This window comes from Erpetoichthys calabaricus, chromosome 4 (genome assembly GCF_900747795.2).
Source record: "Erpetoichthys calabaricus chromosome 4, fErpCal1.3, whole genome shotgun sequence".
Classification (NCBI taxonomy): domain Eukaryota; kingdom Metazoa; phylum Chordata; class Cladistia; order Polypteriformes; family Polypteridae; genus Erpetoichthys; species Erpetoichthys calabaricus.
In genome coordinates, this window is record NC_041397.2 from 229063427 (window position 1) to 229088455 (window position 25029).

Consider the following 25029-nt stretch of genomic DNA (forward strand, 5'->3'; position numbering starts at 1 on the left):
GATTGGGACTGGAAGTTTGAATAAGGAGTGACATGTGCGACCATTTATCAACAAATTAGCTGCTACTCCGGTTGTAGCTGATGCGATAATTAACTGTTGTTTTGCAGTAAAGAAATGTATAAGTGTTTCATAAAGGTATGTCTTTCCGCTTCCCCCAGGGCCGTCAAGAAAGTAGCATTTGGGTATCGGGCTGTCGTCTTCTGTGGCAAGAACAATCTTATTAAAAGCAGCAGATTGTAAGGTATTTAAACTGGAAATCATAGTTTGCGCAATATGTTGTTCTTCTTGCAGATTTATTGGTGTTGAATGTAGAGTTGGTAATGAATCTGGAACATTTGGTAAATTAAAGTTATCTAACGTATATCCAAGGAGCATTAGAGCCAACTGAATGTCTTTAAGTGCATAGGCCTCACAGTTGATGCAGGAATCATCGTTACCATGTAGCTTGTGGCATATGTCTTCTATCATTCCTCGTTTGTTTGTATTCCAGAGGTGCAATGGATCTGATGGGGAGGAGAATGCACAGATATAAGCAAACAGTTGGCGAACTTGACCTGGCATTGAATACGATATTGCCTCATTTAGAGTTTTCTGCCAAAGTGTATCATCCAATAAATATCCTTTGTCATTTACTGCTTCTTGAAATGTCTTACAGAGTTTGATGGTGTTGCCAATGTCGTCAAATGACGTAGCTCCGGTTTCATGTTGAAGAAGTAACTGTAGATAAAACCTTTCCGGCTCCTTAATACTGACAGTGTACATTCGGCCTATGACATTATTACCGTAGTGATGTCGTTTTCTCCAGAACGTACCATTGTCAACCCAAACATAGTGAACCGGAATCTCCCAATACTTCCACTGGTGAGCATCCTGATCGTTTTGATTGAGTTTAAACCACGCGGTAATCATGGATACACGTGATCTTTTCTGTGCTTGATGTATTTTATATCTGGAAATGAGAGCACTCCATCCTTCTTGTCCAGTTGGAAACAAAATGGGGTATGTCAAAGTATCAAGTTGTGGAAAACAAATGTTGGAAGATAGGTTTGTTGGTTCCATCAGGACGTAAATGCAGGACAATATCACAGTCAAATGGAGGCTCACCATCTTTACTTTGAAAGACAATTGTAAGTTCATTAACGATGGGAAGATTGTATCGTCTTGAATCTTGTTCTTTGTCCTTTATTAACACTAAAGCAATTGTAGTTGGCGCTACACCTTCTGCTTCTGCTTTTGTATTGGCCTCTCTTTCAACTTCATGTAGCATTTTTATAGACTTAGCTAATGGGTGATTGTTTATGACTTCAGCGACGTTTCTCATTATCAGCTCTGTGCATTGCTTGTTTTCAGGAAGGTTCATTCGTTGATAGATTGCGTCATCTGTATCTAACACGTAGATTTGTGCATATTTGCGTTTGTGATTTGGTTGAGGGTGCACTGTTCCAATCCGATGTAATATTTGTCCACATACGCGAAAGCAGTATGGGCCATTGCCAGCTGGTGGCCTGATATTTACCCCGGTAGATGCAAAAGCAAATGAACTATTGTAGGATCTAATGCAGTCCATAAAGTTTTTACTTTCGGGTACATTGTTAGTTAGAAGCTTCCGTAGATATTCAGGATATTCATCTAAAGGAGGCAGTCTAACCTGACCCTTTTGACAACAACGTGTAAACTCATTAGTTGTATTGCCAGTTGTTTCCTCAGGGAAGTTAAGTGAATGACAATGACAGCAAATGATATTCATTAATCCTAATGAATGTTCACTAATAGTGGACTCATTACAGAATGCGTTGTCAGCTAATTGGCGGAATTGTTTAGCGGCTGTTTGTCATTCCTTTCTTTGCCGTTTATCTATTGACTCTGCTGTTTGAGAGGCGCGTTGTAGGCTCCTGCGTTCATTAATTGTATTCAGGCGGGCTCGCTTCTGTATGTCCGTTAGTTGAGATGTTTCGTTTTGGAGCCATGACTCCTTTGGTTGCGTTGTTTGAGAAGCGCGTTGTAGGCGCCTGCGTTCATTTTTTTTATCCAGGCAGGCTCGTTTTTGTAGCCCCGTCAGTCGAGCTCTTTCTTTTTGGAGCCGTGCCTGCTTTGCTTGCGGCATTTCAGACGCGCGCTGTAGGCGCCTGCATTCATTGATTTTATCCAGGCAGGCTCGTTTTTGTATCTCCGTCAGTTGTGATCTTTCGTTTTGAACCCGTGCCTGCTTTGCTTCCGCAGTTTCAGACGCGCGTTGTAGGCGTCTATGTTCATTGTATTTGTCCATGCGGGCTCGTTTTTGTAGTTCTGTTAGTCGAGCTGTTTGGTTTTGGAGCCGAGACAGTTTTGCTTCCGCTGTTTCAGACGCGCGTTGTAGGCGCCTACGTTTATTGTTTTTATCCATGCAGGCTCGCTTTTGTAGCTCCGTTAGTTGAGCTGGATCGTTTTGGAGCCGTGACCGTGACTCCATTAGTTATCCGTTGTCTACCATTAGTAATATGGATAATTGCACTTACTGTTAATACGGAGCGTTTTCTGTGGTTGTACTGTTAATAATGCATCACTGTAATGTGATTCACATATGCCATATGGTTTGGACGTGTGAGGATGCCGTACATTTAATACGGAGAGTTCGTTTATTCTTATTACCCGGACCATGCTGCGTAGTGTGGACGTTTAGTTCAGAAGTGCGTTGTAGGCTCCTGCGCCTTTCGTATTTTCTCGCGCCTTCCGTACTATCTTTGTGGACCTTTGCGGCCTCCGTAGTGTCTTCCGTTTGACTCTGGGGTGTAGTGCAGAATCCTCTTTTCTGTGTGGCGTTAGTTGAGCTATTTCGTTTTTGAGCCGTGACTCCTTCGTTAGTTGAGCTATTTCGTTTTTGAGCCGTGACTCCTTCGTTCGCGGTGGATCAGACTTCGCTTGCGGTTTATGAGACACGTGCTGTAGGCGCCTGCGCACTATGTCTCCTGCGTCCATCACCGTGTACCTGGTTCCGTGCCTTCCGGTTTACCATTCTCGGTTAGTAATATGGATGAATACGAAGGGTAAATTTTCACAGAGCAGCTAGTGTACAATGCCTGTAAAAAGTATGCACCTCCTCAGACATGTTTATTATACAACACAAAATCATCCATCCATCCATTATCATAGTAGGTTTAATTAAACTTTTTGATAACTAATTAACAGAATGATAAATTTAATTACAAATGTTACAAAAATTAATTAATTGCACAAGTATTCACCCCAAGTCAGTAAGATGCACCTCTTGTAGCGCTTGAGTCAGCAATTCCATCTGACTTAGTGACAATGTATTCACGCTTCTGTTATGCTGGAATCTGTATCTAGATTAGATAGAAACTGTGTGTTTATGGAGACATCTAAAATGAGCAACTCCCATGTTGACAGGCATTTTAGAAACTGAGATTTTAAACTTTTTAAAATAACAAAAAGAAACACACATGTCTAGTAGTTGTTATTGTCTATCACTACTGGTAAGATAGGAAACCAGCTGCCATTGGCATGCTGCAATGGCTGTTTAAAACTATTACAGTGCAATAAGCTGAGTTAAGCAAGTAAGGCATCACTAATGCATCTCAAAGGACAAACTAAGATGATACTCACACAAAAGTGACGAGTGGAGTAGAAATTCTAAAGCAATTTGAATTTTATTTATCCAGAAATTTGACCATATGACAACTGTTTCTGGAAAAGGAGGAGTTAGAATTACACTAATCTAAAGGGATGTATTTCAGCAGGAGACTCATGGGACTCAACTTAATATTTTGCAGTACTGTATTTAATTTTGGTGCTTCTGCAGGACTGAAGTTGCTTCTGTATTCAAGGGATGGAATGAAAACTTCAAAGCATAGGCTAAAGTAGGTTTAAAAAAAAAACACTTAAATAATTCAAAAGTTATTTATCATTATGGAGCAATTTAAAATATTAACATGATATTGATAATTATTTATCACCCATCCATACTTTGAAATTAGTATGATTCCTTTTTTGGATATGTGCTTCTCTATAATTAGATTTTTGATTTACTTAGAATACTCTGGTTAGCCTTTATTATTGAAATTTTCTTTTTTCTGCCCAATCTACATCCCATACCCGATTTTTACTGCACATGCACACTGTTTCCTTGCAGGTGCAGAGTATATTTAATTTTTTGACATTTTCAGAACTGTGCAGGAGATAAATAGAAAGATAGATGGTTAGCACTTTATTTGTCTTCCAGGTTAAATTAAGATTTTTAAGGTTTTATTTTACAAGATTACATAAATACATAATTTTACTTCAGGATGGAACTGATATCTGTCTATCTTTTACTTTGGAAATTAACAACTTTTCAGTTTTATTGCTCATTGAAGAATACTTTTAACAGAAATATTTAATTCTAGTTCAGGGGTTGCCAACCTTTTTTGCCCCGTTGACCCCATGGCAATTATTCGAAAGGAAATTCCCTCCCAGAAAAGTCATGTTCAGTATTTTAAGTTCTACCATAATAAAGTGGTCGACAAAGAGGACATTTTGAGATACAGTCATCCCTCACCTATCGCGGGGGGTTACGTTCCAGAGCCCCCCGCGATAGGTGAAAATCCACGAAGTAGTGACCTATATTTATTTTACAACAACAACATTTATTTATATAGCACATTTTCATACAAAAAGTAGCTCAAAGTGCTTTACATAATGAAGAAAAGAAAAATAAAAGACAAAATACAAAATTAAAATAAGATAACATTAGTTAACACAGAAAAGGAGTAAGGTCCAATGGCCAGGGTGGACAGAAAAAACAAAAAAAAACTCCAGATGGTGGAGAAAAATATAAAATCTGTAGGGGTTCCAGGCCACGAGACCGCCCAGTCCCCACTGGGCATTCTACCTAACATAAATGAAAATAGTCCTGTTTGTAATTAGGGTTCTCACGGAGTCACTTGATGCTGATGGTCATACAGACTTCTGTCTTTTAATCCATCCATCATTGTTGGAATATCATGGAGCTTTGGGTAGATGGTGGTGGCGCAAGCCACCACCAAAAGGACACCGGAAAAGGAAACAGAAGAGAGAGTAGGGTTTAGTACAGATTTTGAATGAATAGTTATTATAATGAATTGGATATACAGAGTATCAGGATTAAATTACAGTGAAATTATGAGAAGGCCATGTTAAAATAATGTGTTTTCAGCAGTTTTTTAAAGTGCTCCACTGTATTAGCCTGGCGAATTCCTACTGGCAGGCTATTCCAGATTTTAGGCGCATAACAGCAGAAGGCCGCCTCACCACTTCTTTTAAGTTTTGCTCTAGGAATTCTAAGGAGACACTCAGTTGAGGATCTGAGGTTACGATTTGGAATATAAGATGTAACACATTCCGATATATAAGATGGAGCGAGATTATTTAAGGCTTTATAAACCATAAGCAGAATTTTAAAGTCAATTCTGAATGACACAGGTAACCAGTGTAGTGACATCAAAACTGGAGAAATGTGTTCGGATTTTCTTTTCCTGGTAAGGATTCTAGCAGCTGCATTCTGCACTAGTTGCCAACGATTTCTGTCTTTTTTGGGTAGTCCTGAGAGGAGTGCGTTACAGTAATCTAGCCGACTGAAAACAAATGCGTGAACTAATTTCTCTGCATCTTTCGATGATATAAGAGGTCTAACTTTTGCTATGTTTCTTAAGTGAAAAAATGCTGTCCTAGTGATCTGATTAATATGTGATTTAAAATTCAGATTACAGTCAATGGTTACCCCTAAGCTTTTTACCTCCGTTTTGACTTTTAATCCTAATGCATCCAGTTTATTTCTAATAGCCTTATTGTATCCATTATTGCCAATCACTAAGATTTCGGTTTTCTCTTTATTTAATTTGAGAAAGTTACTATTCATCCATTCTGAGATACAGGTTAGACATTGTGTTAGCGAATCAAGAGATTCGGGGTCATCGGGTGCTATTGATAAATACAGCTGTGTGTCATCAGCATAGCTGTGGTAGCTCACGTTATGTCCCGAGATAATCTGACCTAATGGAAGCATGTAGATTGAGAAGAGCAGCGGACCCAGGATAGAGCCTTGTGGAACACCATATAGGATATCATGTGTCTTTGAATTATAATGACCATTATAATTATATAATTATAATAATTTTATTACTTATACATATTTTAAGGCTTTATAAACCCTTCCCACACTCTTATAAAACTTTCTCACTCTCTTGTTAACCTTTCCCACACTCTTATAAACACTTCCTATGCTCTTAAACACTTTCTACATTTTTAAACACCGCAGACCAACACTGCACGCAGCGATCAGACGTCGATGTGTCTGCACTTGCTTTGTGAAGGGGGGCAGCTGAACTCACGCTGAGCAGAAATGGACTTTGTGCTGCTTCTGCCAAAATGCCTGCTTGTCGCTCTGCGCGTTCGGAAGGAGGAGGAGTGGGGGTGTGTGAGGGCTGAACGCACGTTTGCTCAAACCCCCCTCCCCAGAGGCACAGTACGCTCCTGCCACTTCGCATTGTCAAGGGGGTGAGGAGCTGAATGAACGCTAAGGAGAAGTGGACTTTGTGCTGGCTTTGTGCTGCTTGTCGCTCTGCGTGTCAATAATTTAAAAGCCTGTACAGCACCTATTTTCCTGTCTCACTGTCTTGTCTTGCATGAAGTTAAAATGTTTTATAACAGTGAGATGTTACTCATATCCTTAGCCCGACATCCACATATCATATGTGTTAACAAAGTGTGTTTTTTAAGTTTACATGTGTTTAAAGCATGTGGGATGGGTATTTTAAGGCTTAAACTATAAAAATGTTTATTTATATGGTCTTTCTATATCACGGATTTTCTTCTGTTGCTGATGGGTCTGGAACATAACTTCCACGATAGGCGGGCAATCACTTGTATTTAAAAACCCGCGAAGTCGTGAATCCGCGAAAAGTGAACCGCAAAGTAGCGAGGGATTACTATACTGTCTTTAATATTCTTATTTCAACTTCAAATTATGCTGTTTCACTAATTTAAAAACAAGTAATGATGAGCAGATACCGGTATCAAAGAGAAGACATCAATCAGTGAGACACTTGTTCTTGCTTTACACCTACGATTTTGGATATTCTTGGTTCAGCTGTTGAAACAGCAAGTCTCATGTTGTCATTGAAAACTAATTGAGATTTTTACAACTTCATCAGCGAATTTACCCCCGGTTAGGAATCTCTGTTCTAATTAAAGGAAGTTGGAACAAATGACCCATGCCATGTGCTTGGGAAATTATAATTAAATGTATGATAACTATTTTAAAATTTTTCTTCATTGTGATGTTCTTGATCAATCAAGCTCATATGTTTATATCAAATCTTTTTCAGTTTCCTGATAAAACGAAAGAGAACTCTGTGTACAAGTAAATTAACTAAACCTTTAACCTTAATTGTTAGTGAATATAAGATGTATGTAAATTTATTACAAAATGTAAATGTGATAGTGTAAAGAACACCAAAATGGCACACAAAGAAATCGGTGTATTTATTGTTTTACATAATAGACACTGCAGGTCCCGTTCCCCCTCAATCAATAAGGGCTCTTAATCTGTTGGTCACTACACTAGCAATAACTTTATTGTTTACCAACAACATACTTACAAGTGTTTGAGTGCCTAAGTCCATTATTATTTTTTTTTAATTTTTATTATGCAGAATTATTTTTTGTGAATTCTACTTGCTGGTTTATATCTTTGGAATGCCATAGTGCTAATGTAAGTCTTATAGTTTTACTTATTTAACTGCTAAATGTTCAGTGTTCACTGTTATTGGTTGTTTTACATGGATTTAAAGAGTAACATAAAAGTAAATTAATTTGTAATGAGATTACATTTTCTTGGAAGTAATTAGTAAAATAATCCCATTACAATCTGAGAAAAGTAAATAGTAATCTGAAATTGATTACTTTCATTGAGTAACCATGCTGTGGTATCCACCTCTCAAGCATACACACGCTCTCACACATTCTAAGACAATTTGTAGTTAACAGGGAATTTGACTTTATATCTTGGAATTATGGGAGAAAGGAGGATCTCTTAGAGGAGAGAGTTGATTTGTGCAGGTGTCATGAGGCTAACTCTATCTGCTGGTTCTTTTCTTGTCCACACTATAACACTGCCACCAGCAGCTTCACATTCTCTTATCTGCCTCATCCACTGTCTAGATACTCACCACTAGCTCTGCCTCAAATCTCACTTGAACAAGGTGACACCATGCATTTCTTTCCACAACTCTGTAAGACGATCCAAGTCAGGATCTTTAAGGAGTCTTGCTGGTGGCAACACATGTAGACTATCACAATATAAAACAATATAACAGCAGAGAAGATTCTCTGTAATCCTTGTAGGTAAGTGGTGTCTCTCTGCTTCCCCTCTTCTATGTTCTGTACCAGTTTGTTTCATGACTGGTTGCTAACCCCAGTTTCTACTATTCAGCATTTATTTTCTTCTTTTTCTTCCCTCTTTATAATCTGTATTTATTTTCTGAAGATAATTAGAATTTTTTAATATGAATATAACTACAATATTTGTTATATTATTAAGCACTCATGTATAATAATTTATCATTCTACAGCACACACAATATCAACAACAGAAAACAACTCTTCTGTGTAAGGAACTTGGACAGTGATAGCCTTTTAGCAGGCTGGTACTTGAATTTGCACATATACCAAAGTGTACTTTCTACACAATTTGTTATAAAAGAGCTTTGTTCTAACAGGATTTGTTAACCAAGGTAATACTGTTGTAAAAACATTGGGGCACCCCAGAGCCCAGAACACTAGATACAATTCTGCCAACCACAGTCCTAGGTTCAAATAAATTATATTTATTAAACAACAGTACCTTAATAGACAGATAATTGCCAGATAACAAAACAACCATTGTATAAGTTTTTCTCCCCATCTCCCCAGTCCATCCATTATTTGATCATCCCAACTAGGATAGGAAATGAGCCGTTGCAGTGGGGTTGCACATCCATTATACATTCCATCCATTATGGCCTCCTGGTCGGGTAAGACATCACTCTCCATCCTAGTCAGGATGCCAGTTCATCCATTCAAGCATGTACACTGTACAAGCCACATAAAAATGCAGTTGAAAGCAACAAAATAACAAGTGGAGTAATTTTAGAAATTGATGCCTTCAAGAATAAACTGAGTATAAAAGTGAGAGCAGGGTTCAAAAGTCAAGCATTACAACTAGTATTCCAAAAGATGTCCTTTGTTGCTTATCTAATTTCTTTGTTATTCAGACAGTGTAAATCCTCAGCTTTTCATATAGTCACAAGTATATTTTTGATACATATTTTGCCTTTTCAAAATGGGACAGGAGTGAATTAGAATAAGTCATTAACATGGTTGCATTTCACTTTATAGCATGGAGGCTTACACATTTCTAAAGCCTACAATAAAAAGCTGCTGTACAACTTAACAAAGCCAACATAACTGTATAGTGTCAGGGATGTGCTGTTGTCTTTTAATTAATTTGAATGATTTCACTTAAGTCTAGATGAACTAATAACATATGTAAATAGATAAAAAAAAAAAACACTTCGGGATCAGAATCAGCGTTGTTATTACAAAAAGTTCAATTTAAAGAATATACTTTAAGATACATCCAAGTTAAATACAAGACAAAAAAAGATGAGTTTTTATGCATTTTTAAAATATGAGCATTTATAGAGCATTGTAAAAAATTCTGGCAAGAGAGCTCCAGAGCACAGAAAGTCGGATTTTCCACTTCAGGTACAATGTATACAATGTGTTTATAACAGAGATGTTCATTTTACTGTAGCTTACTCTATTAGTAGGAGTCAAACAAGAAACAAATTGCCTCCATTTGCATTACAAGCCTCATTGCTCAATTCTGATTTTTTACTCAGATCGGATTTACCTATGTTGACGGTTCACATTCATAAGTACAAGTGACCTGTATCTAATTTTAATGCGAATGCATTTCTCCAACGAAATGGCACACATGTACATATTGAAACTCTGTGCATGATTCATCTGAGTCACCAATTTTTGTGAGGTGACTCTTAGCTTTTGCTGTCTTTGCAGCTATTGCTGGCACTGCTGCATCAAGAGATGTGTGAACATGAGAAAGGAGCCAACAATAGTAGGACTTTTTTGTTGTTTTGCTGCCCTGCTCAGTTGTTTCATATAGCAAAAAAAAAAGCATGAATTAGGGTTAGACAGTTCTCATTCATGTCACATGGTCACAAATCTGATCTAGGACCACATATGAAAGTGACTCAGATCTGATTTGAAAAGAACAGGTTTCTGTGTCCATTCTGTGATCACTTCAGCCTGGTAATGAGAACTTAGTCTAAATAATTGTTCAGAAATAATTCTCATTAAGACATAGTTGCAAAGCTAAAATTATATTAAAATTTAGAGGGGGTGGCACAGACCTACTGTGTTAGTGCTACTGCCTCCTACCTCTAGTGACACAAGCTGTGAGTAGATTTCAGGCCTGATCACCATCGAAACTGAATTAGCACATTATGCCTATGCTGGCATGTCTTTTCTTTCAGCATGAATGTTTCCTCCACATCATAGCAATGTGTATTTTAGGCCAACAGCATAAAACCTTTAACTGGAAATAAATGTGGGTCATTTATCATCAGTAAGTTTAATTAGCAGTATATGACATAAAGTTTTAACTGTGATGTTCTGTATATGCATTAATGTGCTGGGCAGTACCTCCTCTGCACACTTTCCAATCCTAGTTGTGATTTACCTTTTTTCATAACAGGTTCCTTACCTGAAGTTAGGAGTATGTTTATTTTACTCATTTTTTTTTTATAATTCATGCAGTTTCCCATATTAACAAGACTTTCACTTTCAGTGCTTTTTTGTTTTGTCACCAATCACCCAGGCATGTTCGATGTAATCCTAAAAGATCAATATAAACATCTTTTCTTTGCATAGGTAAGCATTTTGTAATGATTGTTAGCTTGAGAGACATATTGATACACAATGCAATGGCACAGTCACAAAACCAATCACAGCTGATGAACTTCTGATTTAAGAGTAATCTTAAATTTTGTTTTATTTTAATAAAACTGATTATAACCCATAATCATATATAGCTCCACACCATTTTTGGGACTTTTCTATTTGCATTTTTACAGTTCTTCATACTGGTGTTTTTGTTATTGTTTTTTTTGGGCATCTCAGTTTTGGTTCCATTTTGTTTGCTATCATCCCCTTTTTTGCAATTCTAATTTTTCATTTGTATCTTTTTATTCTCTTTGGTATGGTATAGGTTTGTGATTGTGTGTGTTTTATACGGTATCTACGTTGAACAGAGCAGGGAGCAAAAGTGAAAACAAACTTTATTACCTAAGCATGGTGTTGTGGTCAAACCATTCATTCGTCTTCACAAGACTATTTTTATGGCTTTTGGACACCCTGAATAACAGTGAATAGTTTAGACGTTTTTGCTGACATAAAATACTCAAATTTTAAAAGGTATACAGTATTAAGTTATTAATAAAGGAAACAAAAAGCATATTTAATGCACAGGAATAATGGCATATTCTTTTGATGCTATATACTACCATATGATGTTTCTAAAAATATTTCCTGTCCATTGTAGGTGCTGCTGTTTTGCCTTACAGCCTCTCTTTATATGTTCTTCTTTAGGTAAGGACATTTTTTTAAGTATTTGTCACTTAGCACAACATGATTTAACAGTCCAGTTATATTTGTATAAAAATAAATAACACATATGTATTTAATTAATACAGTATATTAATTGATGTCACAAAGTTTAAAGTCAGGTTTTGGTTATAATAGCAAACTTAAAGTACAATAACTTTCTTAAATTATTTATCTTTTGTAACTGTTATACCTGCCTTGTTTTGTATATGCACTGTATGATTGTTAATAAAATGCAAGCAAGTATCCATTTAAAATTTTTATGACCTTCCTCATTTTAATTTTTTATTTTAACAGTTTACCTATTGAAATTTATTTTTGAGGTTTATGTGTAAAAATAAAGGGATCACTTCCTCTGGTTTCACAATGAAAACCCCTGATTAGTTTGTTGATTTGTGTTCTGTGGGGAGTAGTTTTACAGCTCAGTGATTTGAAACATTCAGTGAAAGGAAGTATGTAAACATTAATTTCAGAGCCGTCACCCCTACTCTCTCTCTTTCTCTCTCTCTCTCACACACACACACACATGCACACACATCTGACTTTACAAAGGAATGTGTTTCCCCTTTTTGATTTACTTTTCTGATTTAGCACTCACTTTTTAAAATTCTGATTTAACAAAATTGATCAAATGGACATAATATGTAGTCCATCTTTTCTCCTTTATCTTTAAAGATTAGAGTAGACATACAGAGATTAAAGTGAAATAAGTGGGGGCTGGACTTTTCTTACTCTGAATCAAAGTAGTTGTTAGCTCCCTAGGTACTCTTGTTTGACAAAATGCATATTCTGCATGATCAAGAAGGGAGACTAGTCCTTCATCATTGTGAAATTCTTCTCAAAGTAATCCTTTTCAGTCATGAGTGATAAGATGGCAGTTGCAGATCTCTCACAGCTTCCCTGACTACTACTGAGACATATAATATGCCTGTTTTTTTCCTGCACCATTTGGATTTCAAGAAGGGGCACTATCTAAGTGCTATCGTCTTGTTGTGTGGAAAATAGATGCAGTAATACAGAGAATGTTTTTATGCAAAAACAAAACAAAAGTAAACAATTACTACAATCTTTAATGAGAAACTTTTATAAAATCCCACTGCCACACATCTTTATTCTTTCCAAATTTCAGATTGGCATTATATATATATATATATATATATATATATATATATATATATATATATAATATAATTAGTAATGTCCATTAAAACTTTAAAGTAAATTCCCTCTGTATTGAGTGAGTAAGTGTAAAATGGCATACTTCAGAAGTACAATGCTGGTGGGAGATTAATGGGCTATTTTGAAAATCTTAGGCAATTTTAGAAAATTATCTAAAATTCCAGTAAACAATGGGCCCTTGTGGTTGCTTTACTGGGCTTTGAAAATTGGGAACATCTGCTCAAATTTGACTTTTTTTTTTACTGACTCCATTGCATGCAGATTAGCTTTCTTGTAATAATCATTGAAACATTCTGAAATAAATGACACATTCCTAGTTTGTTAAGGAACAGGCCCCACTTATGTTTTAATGATGTGAAGGTTGCAGACGTATAGAATAGGCATTTTTGTTCAGATTATTTATTCTTCTAACAAAACATATAAATTAGGTGAGCTTTGTACTTTCACAGACTTCCTAGTCTGGAAAATTTGAGTGGTTTTTAACTATTTCACAACTCAGTAGTACAAATAAATGTACACTACAAAAAAATGGCCATTTACTTGCTATGATTGTACATAGTACCATATAGCTTCTTTTCTTTTAGATCTGGTATCATCCTCAGTTGTTGTGATTTTCAGAATATTTATTAAAGTCAAAGATATACATCTTTTCCTTGACTGTTTCCTTTAGTAACTTTTAGTACTTTTTCAAAGTCTAAATTTGTTTGTAAGATATGATTTACATCTAACAGAGTTTAGGGAATATTGAATTTTTACTGAAGGGTACAAGTGATTGCAATGAATGAATGACATTTACTAGTGAATGTTTTTGTTCTCAATACTTAGGATGACCATCTGTCAACTTCCAGAAGTCAAAATAAGTTTCAGATTGCTTAGAGGGATGCTCATAGTCTCCAGTTTCAACACTTGAGTATTATGACATGAATCATACGTGTTTTGTCTGTTCAGTGATTGCATTAAAAATGATGTTCAGCCAAAATGTTCACCTGGATAGTCATTGCTTAGTGGATCCACACAGCAGAAGCAGCAGAGAGACCACTAAATTCTCTGACATGCTAGCACTCCACTTCTAGATAGATAGATAGATAGATAGATAGCTGTAACCCATAGAAGAATGGGGCCTTGGCTCTGCGAGATAACAATAAAACACTGGCATTTTTGCACTCTTTTGTCATACTCTTTTTACCATTTTTTAGCTAGAAAATTCTCTAGACAGAAGTTGGGTTGGCGAATAAGTCATAAATGAACCAATCATATTACTGCTCACAAAGGAAGAGTAACCTATCATGGAATAAATGCATAAATTAGGTGCTCTTCTTTATTAGTTGTAGAGGAACTAGTAGCTTACAGTCAGCTCACAAAAGCATGCCTCTTATTGCTCACTTAACCAATCCCATTCTTTTTAAAGAATGCATAACATTTTTTGTTTATAGTGCGACTTTCACTCACTTTACTTTGATGTTAAATGTTCAGAGTGTAAAACAGTCCTTCACTTCTATGGCTGTTATTCTTTACAGGATTTCTTGAGCTTCTAACAAAAGACTACAAAATTACATTTGAATGTGGATTAATGTCTTGTTATAAAGTTGATGTGGCGATGTCCTTGATCCTGTCACCTCTGATGTGTTCTACTTTTTTGTTCTTGACAGTTAATTATAATATTTTTTTTATGTAATCTGTAGTTAATATGTTTTGTTTTATGTGGTTAAATATACCTTGGCTTGAAAGGTAGTGTAAGCATTGCTTATAACTGTAAACTAATAATTTAATTTGTTTGGAAGGAATCTTAGTCTGTTAGTTCACACAGAGGTATTTACACTTTCTTACATGTACATGCCTCCTGAGTGTTAGGTGAAAACTAATGAAATTATTAATACATTTCTTTACGCACCCCCGGCAGCCAGATAAAGTAGAAACCATAGATAATATAAGAGCAAATTCTTCCCCTAAATTATGAATAACCATTTTATAAAACTTTGTATATACAAGTAAAGTATTTAATACCCTTTTTGTTTTATAAACCACAATGAAATTGATTTTCGTATTTATGAAGACCAAGTTGGTGGCAATTTTCAAGCGCACGCTGCTAGCATTAACACCTGATTGTGTTTCCAAATACACCTCACCGCAGCCTGTAGTACAGAACAGGGCTGAATGTTTGAGGTGTGTCTTGATGCTAGTGACAGGCAGGCCCTGTCTCAATTATTCTCATATCTTATGCTACATTCATGTGCTGTGGTTCTGTTAGTTTGTTACATGTGTTGCTCAGGAGTCTCCTTGAATTACCTTAGGCATTATATCCCCAAAAAAATCAGAAGAGAGTCGGAAAAGCCCAAGAAAGGTTAAAAAGCAATTATTGTCAATGCAAAATCGATAAACTATAGGTAAGCAGCATTTTTTAAAATTAGCTAATGAAGGCAAAATGTCTTATTAGGGTTTGTTTTGATAATTCATAATTAATCTAATTTTATCAAGTAACACCAATTTGTTTGGTTTGATTTGAGCAAAAATGGGAGTATTTCTTGGGACCAGGGAACTTTAATTCCACTTAAATTAATTGAAATGATATGCATGCAATATAAAAATTCTACTTGCAAAGGAGTTTTCAGGAATTGATTAGCTGCAAAAAGAACATTTATCCACAGAGCAAACCTAACTGGTATAGCTTCCATCATGGTAACTTTAGTGATGTCAGGGATTGGCAAAGGCACCCCTCCTCTTGGTAGATTGAGTTTGGCCACCCTTCTGTCAGAATCTGTTGCAATGTAACATTAATCAGGCAACAGAGATGTAGTATGAGGGGAAGAAAACTAAGAAGAAGCTAGACAAATGGCTTTAACAAATCTTATTATAGGTTTCTTCTCCAGCCCGTCTTGCTTCTTCTATGATTGTATTGCCCCCATGCTTCCAATTTAGTGATGCACAACAACAAACACTAATAGGAGGGGCCAGAGCAGTTGATTTGAGGTAGTGAATTTACAGTTGTAGACAATAGTACATTGGGGACCTTCAGAACTCTACGTGGTTCTACTTGGAACTCTTACAGAAATTAGATCAATGGAATTGGTGAGCTTGTTGTGCTGAGTGGCCTGTTCTCGTCAAAATTATTGTAATGTTTATGACAAGTGATAGCACTGACTTAGTAATAAAGGAATAATCAATAAAAATAAAATCATTATAGCTGGGTTTGGGATTTTATATATGTGTATATATACAGTGAGGAACATAAGTATTTGAACACCCTGCGATTTTGCAAGTTCTCCCACTTAGAAATCATGGAGGGGTCTGAAATTCACATTGTAGGTGCATTCCCACTGTGAGAGACAGAATGTAAAAAAAAAAATTCAGGAAATCACATTGTATGATTTGTACAGAATTTATTTGTATTGCACTGCTGCACATAAGTATTTGAACACCTGAGAAAATCAGTGTTAATATTTGGTACAGAAGCCTTTGTTTGCAATTACAGAGGTCAAACGTTCCCCGTAGTTCTTGACCAGGTTTGCACACACTGAAACAGGGATTTTGGCCCACTCCTCCACACAGATCTCCTCTCAGGTTCCGGGGCTGGCGCTGAGCAACACGGAGTTTCAGCTCCCTCCAAAGATTTTCGATTGGATATAGGTCTGGAGACTGGCTAGGCCACTCCAGAACCTTGATATGCTTCTTACAGAGCCACTCCTTGGTTATCCTGGCTGTGTGCTTTGGGTCATTGTCATGTTGGAAGACCCAGCCACGACCCATCTTCAGTGCTTTGACTGAGGGAAGGAGGTTGTTGCTCAAAATCTCACAATACATGGCCCCATTCATCCTCTCCTTAATACAGTGCAGTTGTCCTGTCCCCTTCGCAGAAAAGCACCCCCAAAGCATGATGTTTCCACCCCCATGCTTCACAGTAGGGATGGTGTTCTTGGGATGCAACTCCTCCTTCTTTTTCCTCCAAACACGGCGAGTGAAGTTTAGACCAAAAAGTTCTATTTTGGTCTCATCTGACCACATGACTTTCTCCCATGCCTCCTCTGGATCATCCAGATGGTCATTGGCAAACTTCAGACGGGCCTGGACATGTGATGACTTGAGCAGGGGAACCTTCCGTGCATTGCGTGATTTGAAACCATGACGGCATGGTGTTCTACCGACAGTGACCTTTGAAACTATGGTCCCAGCTCTCTTCATGTCATTGACCAGCTCCTCTCGTGTAGTTCTGGGCTGATTCCTCACATTTCTTATCATCTGTGATACCCCACGAGGTGAGATCTTGCATGGAGCCCCAGTCCGAGGGAGACTGACAGTCGTCTTTAGCCTCTTCCATTTTCTGACAATTGCTCCAACAGTTGATCTATTTTCACCAGGCTGCTTGGCAATTGCCCCGTAGCCCTTTCCAGCCTTGTGGAGGTCCACAATTTTGTCTCTGGTGTCTTTTGACAGCTCTGTGGTCTTGCCCATGGTAGTAGTTGGAGTCTGACTGACTGTGGGGTGAACAGGTGTCTTTAAAGAGCTCAGACAGGTGCTACTAATTAAGATTACTAAGTGGAGTAGAGGTGGACTTCTTAAAGGCAGAGTAACAGGTCTTTGAGAGCCAGAATTCTTGCTGATTGCCAGGTGTTCAAATACTTATGTGCAGCAGTGCAATACAAATAAATTCTGTACAAATCATACAATGTGATTTCCTGAATTTTTTTTTTACATTCTGTCTCTCACAGTGGGAATACAGTGATCCCTCGCTATATCGCGCTTTGCCTTTCGCGGCTTCACTCCATCGCGGATTTTATATGTAAGCATATTTAAATATATATCACGGATTTTTCGCTGCTTCGCGGGTTTCTGCGGACAATGGGTCTTTTAATTTCTGGTACATGCTTCCTCAGTTGGTTTGCCCAGTTGATTTCATACAAGGGACGCTATTGGCAGATGGCTGAGAAGCTACCCGGCTTACTTTTCTCTCTCTCTCTCTCTCTCTCTCTTGCGCTGACTTTTTCTGATCCTGACGTAGGGGGTGTGAGCAGGGGGGCTGTTCGCACACCTAGACGATACGGACGCTCGTCTAAAAATGCTGAAAGATTATCTTCACGTTGGCTACCTTCTGTGCAGCTGCTTCGTGAAGCGACATGCTGCCCGGTGCTTCGCATACTTAAAAGCACGAAGGGCACGTATTGATTTTTTTATCTGTCTCTCTCTCTCTCTCTCTCTCTGTCTGCTCCTGATGGAGGGGGTGTGAGCTGCCACCTTCAACAGCTTTGTGCCGCGGTGCTTCGCATACTTAAAAAGCCAAACAGCCCTATTGATTTGTTTGCTCCTTTGAAGAGGAAGATATGTTTGCATTCTTTTAATTGTAACACAGAACTGTCATCTCTGTCTTGTCATGGAGCACAGTTTAAACTTTTGAAAAAGAGACAAATGTTTGTTTGCAGTGTTTGAATAACGTTCCTGTCTCTCTACAACCTCCTGTGTTTCTGCGCAAATCTGTGACCCAAGCATGACAATATAAAAATAACCATATAAACATATGGTTTCTACTTCGCGGATTTTCTTATTTCGTGGGTGGCTCTGGAACGCAACCCCCGCGATGGAGGAGGGATTACTGTACACCTACAATGTGAATTTCAGACCCCTCCATGATTTCTAAGTGGGAGGAACTTGCAAAATCGCAGGGTGTTCAAATACTTATGTTCCTCAGTATATATATATATATATATATGTATATGTGTGTATATATGTACGTGTGTGTGTGTATATATATATATATGTACGTGTGTGCGTGTGTGTATGTATGTATATATATATATATATATATATATATATATATATATATATATATATATATATATATATATATATATATAATATACAGGTACTCCTCACTTTACGACCTATTTGCTTAACAACCACTCGCACTTACGACCAATCGAGTTTCGACCTGCAATTCGGGGAATCTCCTTTCTCAGCTTGAGTGTCGGTCAGTGGCGAATGGTGACATGCGCACTGAGTGTACTATAGGCTTGCTATGCACTTTTTCAGTCAGTTTCATTCCTACAAGCAGTCACTGTGTAACCTTGTTTTTTTTTTTTTTTACATATTTGTAACCCCAAAATACTGTAGTACAGATGTCGATGAAAAGAAAAAGTATGGCATCATCTGGAGAAATTGTTAAGAAACGAAGGAAAGCTATCGACCTTGAAATGAAAATAAAAATCATACAAGACTACGAAGCTGGTAAAACAGTTAAAGAAATAGCATGTGACTTGAAATTGGCACATTCGACAATTTCAACGATTTTAAAGGATAAAGTTAGAGTGAAAGAGGCGGTGAAATCATCAACAGGATTTAAAGCCATAATAACTAGGCAGTGAAAAGGTCTTATTAATGAGATGGAGAAATTATTGGCAATCTGGTTTGACAACCAGATGCAAAATAATATGCCGATAAGCCTTTTAATAATTCAAGTCAAGGCATGCAGTATCTTTGAGACTTTGAAGGCACATGAAGGGAAAAATTGACAGAATCATTTACAAATGATAATATGTACATATGCATGTCTTTTTATGAATAAATTTGAAGTTTGTTGCATAATTTTATAAAATTTTCAACAATCCTAAATTCCCGGCGCAAGCTCCTCACTTATTGACCTATTTGCTTAACGATGTAGTCGTCGGAACGGAACTCGGTCGTAAAGTGAGGAGTACCTGTATACACATATACATAAACATATATATATATATATATATATATATATATATCTATATATATATTTATATATATATATATATATATATATATATATATATATAATATATAAACCCCGACTTTATATGCACATTTAAAAATACAACACATCGAATTTTGTTGCAGCACCGCAGTTACCAATTTCTTTCACTACTTCAACAACGTTTAATTTAAAACCAGCTACATATTTTCTTCTGATCGAACGCTCCATCATAAATAAGAGATGCTCTTTCGATAAAGGTGTATGAGGGTGTGAGATACAAAAAACACAAATTGGTGCAAACATTGCTTCGGAGTAGTTCGGGTATTGCTGTGTGGTCACGTAGGTACAACAGAGAGAGAGAGAGAAAGGTTAGGAACATGCGCTGATACAGCACATTGCTGCACCCACATTGAAAAAAAAGGCAGTGTGCTCCGTGGTTACTCTCTCAGGTGGGCGTTAGCATATCATAATCTCTTGGACCAATAGTGTGAGTTATCCGCATTCGACTTATATGACCGACATTACAAAATAGCAGAAATTATACGATAAAATCAAGTCCCAACTTATCCACGGGAGAACTTACCACGAGTATATACAGTATGTATATGTGTGTGTGTGTGTGTATATATATATATATATATATATATATATATATATATATATGTATATATATGTGTGTATATGTACAGTATATATATGTATATGTATATGTATATATATATATATGTATATACTATATATTTATATAGGGTGGTCCAGATCTAACAAACTTTTAATGCAATGCAATACAATAATTGCATAATTATATATTACATATATATGTGTATATGTTGTGATAGTTCAGACTTGGTACAGACAGACGCGGACACAATGTTCCAAAAACACACACTTTTAATTATAAAAGTCCAGCACACATCACAGTGCCCCAGCACCAAACACTTTTTTTCCTGTTGTTTCCTCTCCCTTCTGGACTTCTCCTGCTGCCTTTCCACCTCTCCTCCTGAGCGCTGCCTTCTTCCTCCCAACTTGGCTCTCTCACTCGAGGTAGGTGGCCTATTTTATAATCACCCAGACATGTTCCAGGTGCTCTCTGATGAATTTCCGGCAGCACTTCCTGCATGTTCCTGGAATTCCTTCCCCTCAGCACCTCTGGGTGAGGCAGAAGTGCTGGCCTCCAGGGCTCCATAACTGTCCGGGCCCCCCTGGTGGTGATACTCCTGTGGTCCAGGGGAGGTATTGTCCCTCTCCCGGTCCTTCCAGGCGTCCTGGCCGGGCATGGTCCTGGCCATTTGCCACAATTTGTGTGTGTGTGTATATGTATGTACTGTATACATATGCATATATATATATATATATATATATATATATATATATATATATATATATATATATATATATATATATATATATATAATAATATATGAAATTGCATTCATTGAGAAAACAGAAGCAATTACAACCTTGAAATTAAAAACTGCCGAACAACTGAGGAGTATGGTTAATATTCTGACCATTGCTGTTATAAAGTGGGTTTAGAGAAAGGAAATGGGAGTTGTGGATCAGTTATAAGATTTAACAAAGGACTTTTATTATAGATAGATAGATAGATAGATAGATACTTTATTAATCCCGATGGGAAATTCACATTATTTATTTTTTTTTAAAGGAAAGAGTGGATATAACCCTATTATAACCTTGTTATACATTTGCAATGTACTAAGTCCAGACTGAATTGAAATTTCATTGTGTATTTGAAAATTGTGTGACCCCACCCCTCCTTTTCCAAAACATCCATTTTTATGATCCCTTTCTACTTTGCGTTTTCTTGTATGCATCCCATGTATGTTCAACTAATTTGTTTTTACAATGCAATTTAATAAATGACTTTCTGATTTTGAATAAAATATACCATAGGCTTATGATTTGGGTGATTTATTAAAGATGAAACCCAGTCAGTTCTATTACAGAAAAGGAAGTTTTAAGTGTTAAATGGTAAATGGTATTAAGGTAGTATTATGTTATTTCACCTGCTATTAGAGTATTTATGGCAGGTACCAATGAACATTCATATTGATTTAGGATAAATGATGTTATTTTCATATATACAGTATTGTGCTCTGTTGTATTCCAAATCTTTAAAGTTTTGTCCATACTAAGGGATTAGTTTTCATGGATTATTTAGAGAGTCATTTGTTAAGTGCTCATTTGCAACAGAAGTTAAAACCAAATTCATCTATCAAATAGACCCAAAAGAACCTACTTTTTATCATCTATTTATAATTGTTAAATTTCAACACTATTACCAAGTCATCTTCCATGTTGACTTGTCCTTTTCTGTATTTCATAACTCTGCAGATGTCTTAAGGTCACAGTTTTCTTGTTTAAGTAGTTCAGTTGTCTCTTGTTCCCGGGTGGATTATTTGTATAGAGCTATTAGGTTTCCTTTAATTATGGCCGTCTTTTGTGATTGTGTGTGAGCCTAGACTATCAAAAATCGAGCCCATGTATGATTTTCCTCCCCCACTTCAATGCTTCTCACCTTTCTTCAAAAGATCAAAGCTAGTCGGCTGCTTCTTTATTTTTTTTTTTTTTGTACACAGGCTTTTACTTGCAGATACAAAGAACCAAGTGGTCATCATTGAAATGGAAATGATGAAGCTGAAATGAAATGCTGAAAACAAAACAAAGCCAAAAAAAAAGAATTTTAATCCTTTCAAAGTAAAGATGCCTTGGCCACTTCAGCTGTAATTAAAAAAAAAAAAAAAAGCATTACACATGTTACAAAGAAACCAATTGGTCAGCTAGAAATTTTTGGTATACTTTGTCCAGACGTTATCCACATTTCTTTAAAATGAATTCGATCTAGATGTTTTTGCTCTTTTAGCAAATATGTGAGGATGTTACAGTTCTTAGCTTTACATTATGTGTCATTACACAATCTTACTGCAGAAATGAAACTGTTCATTCCAGCTGATAAGGTGTGCAATAATGTAAAGAGATTATTTTCTGCCAAGGCTAATTACCTTGTGTCATTTCTTTTTATTTATTTGCTGAAAATATCATCTTACAATTTGGACTTACAATTTAAAATGGTACATTTTGAATGTTCACAGTGGCAATTAATTGACATTATTTTATACACACAGATTTCTGTTTCTGATCTTTTGATGGTCTTGTTTGTGCTTCCTCATTTGCTTGCTGATGGCTGCTGCCATCAAACATCAGCTACATCATTGAGCAAGGTGTGGCCAGCATATAACTTTTTCATGTGATTATTTCTTGTTTCCATGTACAGTTCTGTGATGTCATGGGCGCAATTTTGTTTGTAATTACACAGTTTGCCTAATTCACTGTGAGAACTTTGACCTGCCAAGGAATCTAAAAAAGGAACTAAAATATCACTTTCGTTTTATTTCTTTTGGCAAGTGTACCCGTCCTTGGTGGCCTATATCCCTATGTGGCTCTTGGGAAAAAACAGTTTCTTGTATTTATATTCTTCTGGTATTAATGTGTATATTTTATCTTTGTATTTTGATTATTTCCCCCAGAAATGTCTAAATAGCAAATTTATACCCTGAAATCATCTTGTTTCATCCTCACTTTATTAGGCCTTAGTATCAGTTTTTTTAACAAATCTTGTTTTATCACAATTGCAGAATTGCATTTCCATGAATGATTAGGTAATAGTGCCTTTGGACAATAGTGCCTTTGGAAATGTTTTGTCAATATGGAAGAGGTGAAGCAAAAAGTGGCAGAAGCCCTAAAAAGGATCAAAATGGAGGAGTTTTAAAATTATTTTGATCAGTGGAAAAACAACTTGATAAGTGTATTGCATCAAACGGAGAGTACTTTGAAGGTGGCTGCAGTTTGAAAGTGTAAAATAAATACACAATCTCTCTATTATAAAAAAAAATCCTGGAAAGCAAAAGCAAGGCTGCAATACGTAATCTTCTCGGAAGACATTTAAAAGACCCGCGAGACAAAAGAGACTTGCCACGGTGCGTCTCACGGGGACCGTAAACATGAGACTTGGTGCCAAGAGATTGTCCCAGGGCCGTCTCGCGATGACGTAGAACATGAGATTCTTGCAAGACACACCCTACTTACAATCTATCAAATAAGACAACAGGGAAGCAAAACATTCAGTCTTGTGAAGGATTTGAGCACATACAGATCCAGGGTCTCAGCGCATATAAAGCGTATAAGGACAATATGTTATAAATGAAACGTACAAATAAGCGAAGAAGAAAGCAGCGCGGAGAAAAGAGACTCAAAAGCGTTGGAAAGAAAAAATAATCTAGGTGCAAATTCAGAAAATAAGGCAAGTAATTATTAGCCCATAATAAGTGGAATTGAAACAAAGCACGTCCAGTCGGGCTCAGAATTAAAAGACAGAGAGTAAAAGACAAAGTAGAACTTCATAAAGACGTTCACAAACGTTGGCGCTATACACATGCAGAGCAGATTATGAAAGCAGGGGAATTCAAAAGGCTCCCAAAAAAAAAAAAAACATATGCGCGATTCAAATGTGGAGAAAGTTAAAGAATATGAAAGTAGGAAAATTAGAAAGTATAAAAAAGAAAGTAAAGATCGCAGTAGCGCAAACAAACGGAAATTAATACTTGAAAAAGGGAAAATAATCACCACGGACCAGGTGTCATTGAAAAAAAGCAGGACAAAGTGTGGTTGGAGATAAAAGACAGAGTAGAAAACAAAGTAAAACATAAAGAAGTTAAAAAACAAAAGGGCCAAACACATGCAGAGCAGGTTAGAGATAATTCAGGATAGGTTTCTCTGTTTGGAATTTCAGCACAGACAAAGCAATCTGCATCATTATCAGTTAATAATTTTTTTTGCAAAGTAACCAATAAATGCATGTGAGGTAAAACACGTTTTTAAAATTCTCTGACTTAAACTTCAAAGCCTTACAATATTTACATACTTCTGACATATCACCTGTGTCCATATATTCATCTCTATTCGCCTTTTAGCTATTTCTCCGAGTAATAATTTTTTTTTTGCGCTAATGCGATGTTAACTTTTTTTTTTGACACTCGTTTTTTTCTGCTTTCATATTCTTTATCTTGCTCTGCATGTGTTTCGCGCCTACGTTTTTTTTGAGTCTTTTGAATTCCAGTTTTCATTATCTCTAACCTGACAAAGTCGCTAAACACTTTACCTCACTGACCTCATTTAAAAGATTCAGCATATTTGGACTCGAAAGATTCCAAATAATGTTTTTACATAAGTTCTGAAATAAAAGTAAAACTAATGAAATAGCAACAATTCAAAGAAAAAAAAAATCTTAAACGTGTGTCCGGAAAACCAAACACGGGGGTTGGCGAGTGAAGCAAGCAGCCCCCTAGGTTTTTATAAATAAATTCTATTTTTTTGCCCAAACCCCCCCCCCCCCCCCCCCCCCCCCCCCCACATCGTGTATTATCACAAGCCTTGTAAGCATGTTAAAG

At 36.6% G+C, this 25029-nt stretch overlaps 1 protein-coding gene across 1 annotated transcript in view; it reads left to right on the forward strand.

Moving 5' to 3' along the window:
* The window catches only part of tmem135 (transmembrane protein 135), a 481984-nt gene that overhangs the window by 302917 nt on the left and 154038 nt on the right, over nt 1-25029 (forward strand). Inside the window, exon 6 of the mRNA XM_028800409.2 lies at nt 11615-11661. Within this exon, the coding sequence (XP_028656242.1) occupies nt 11615-11661 (47 nt within the window). The remainder of the gene's footprint in view (nt 1-11614; nt 11662-25029) is intronic.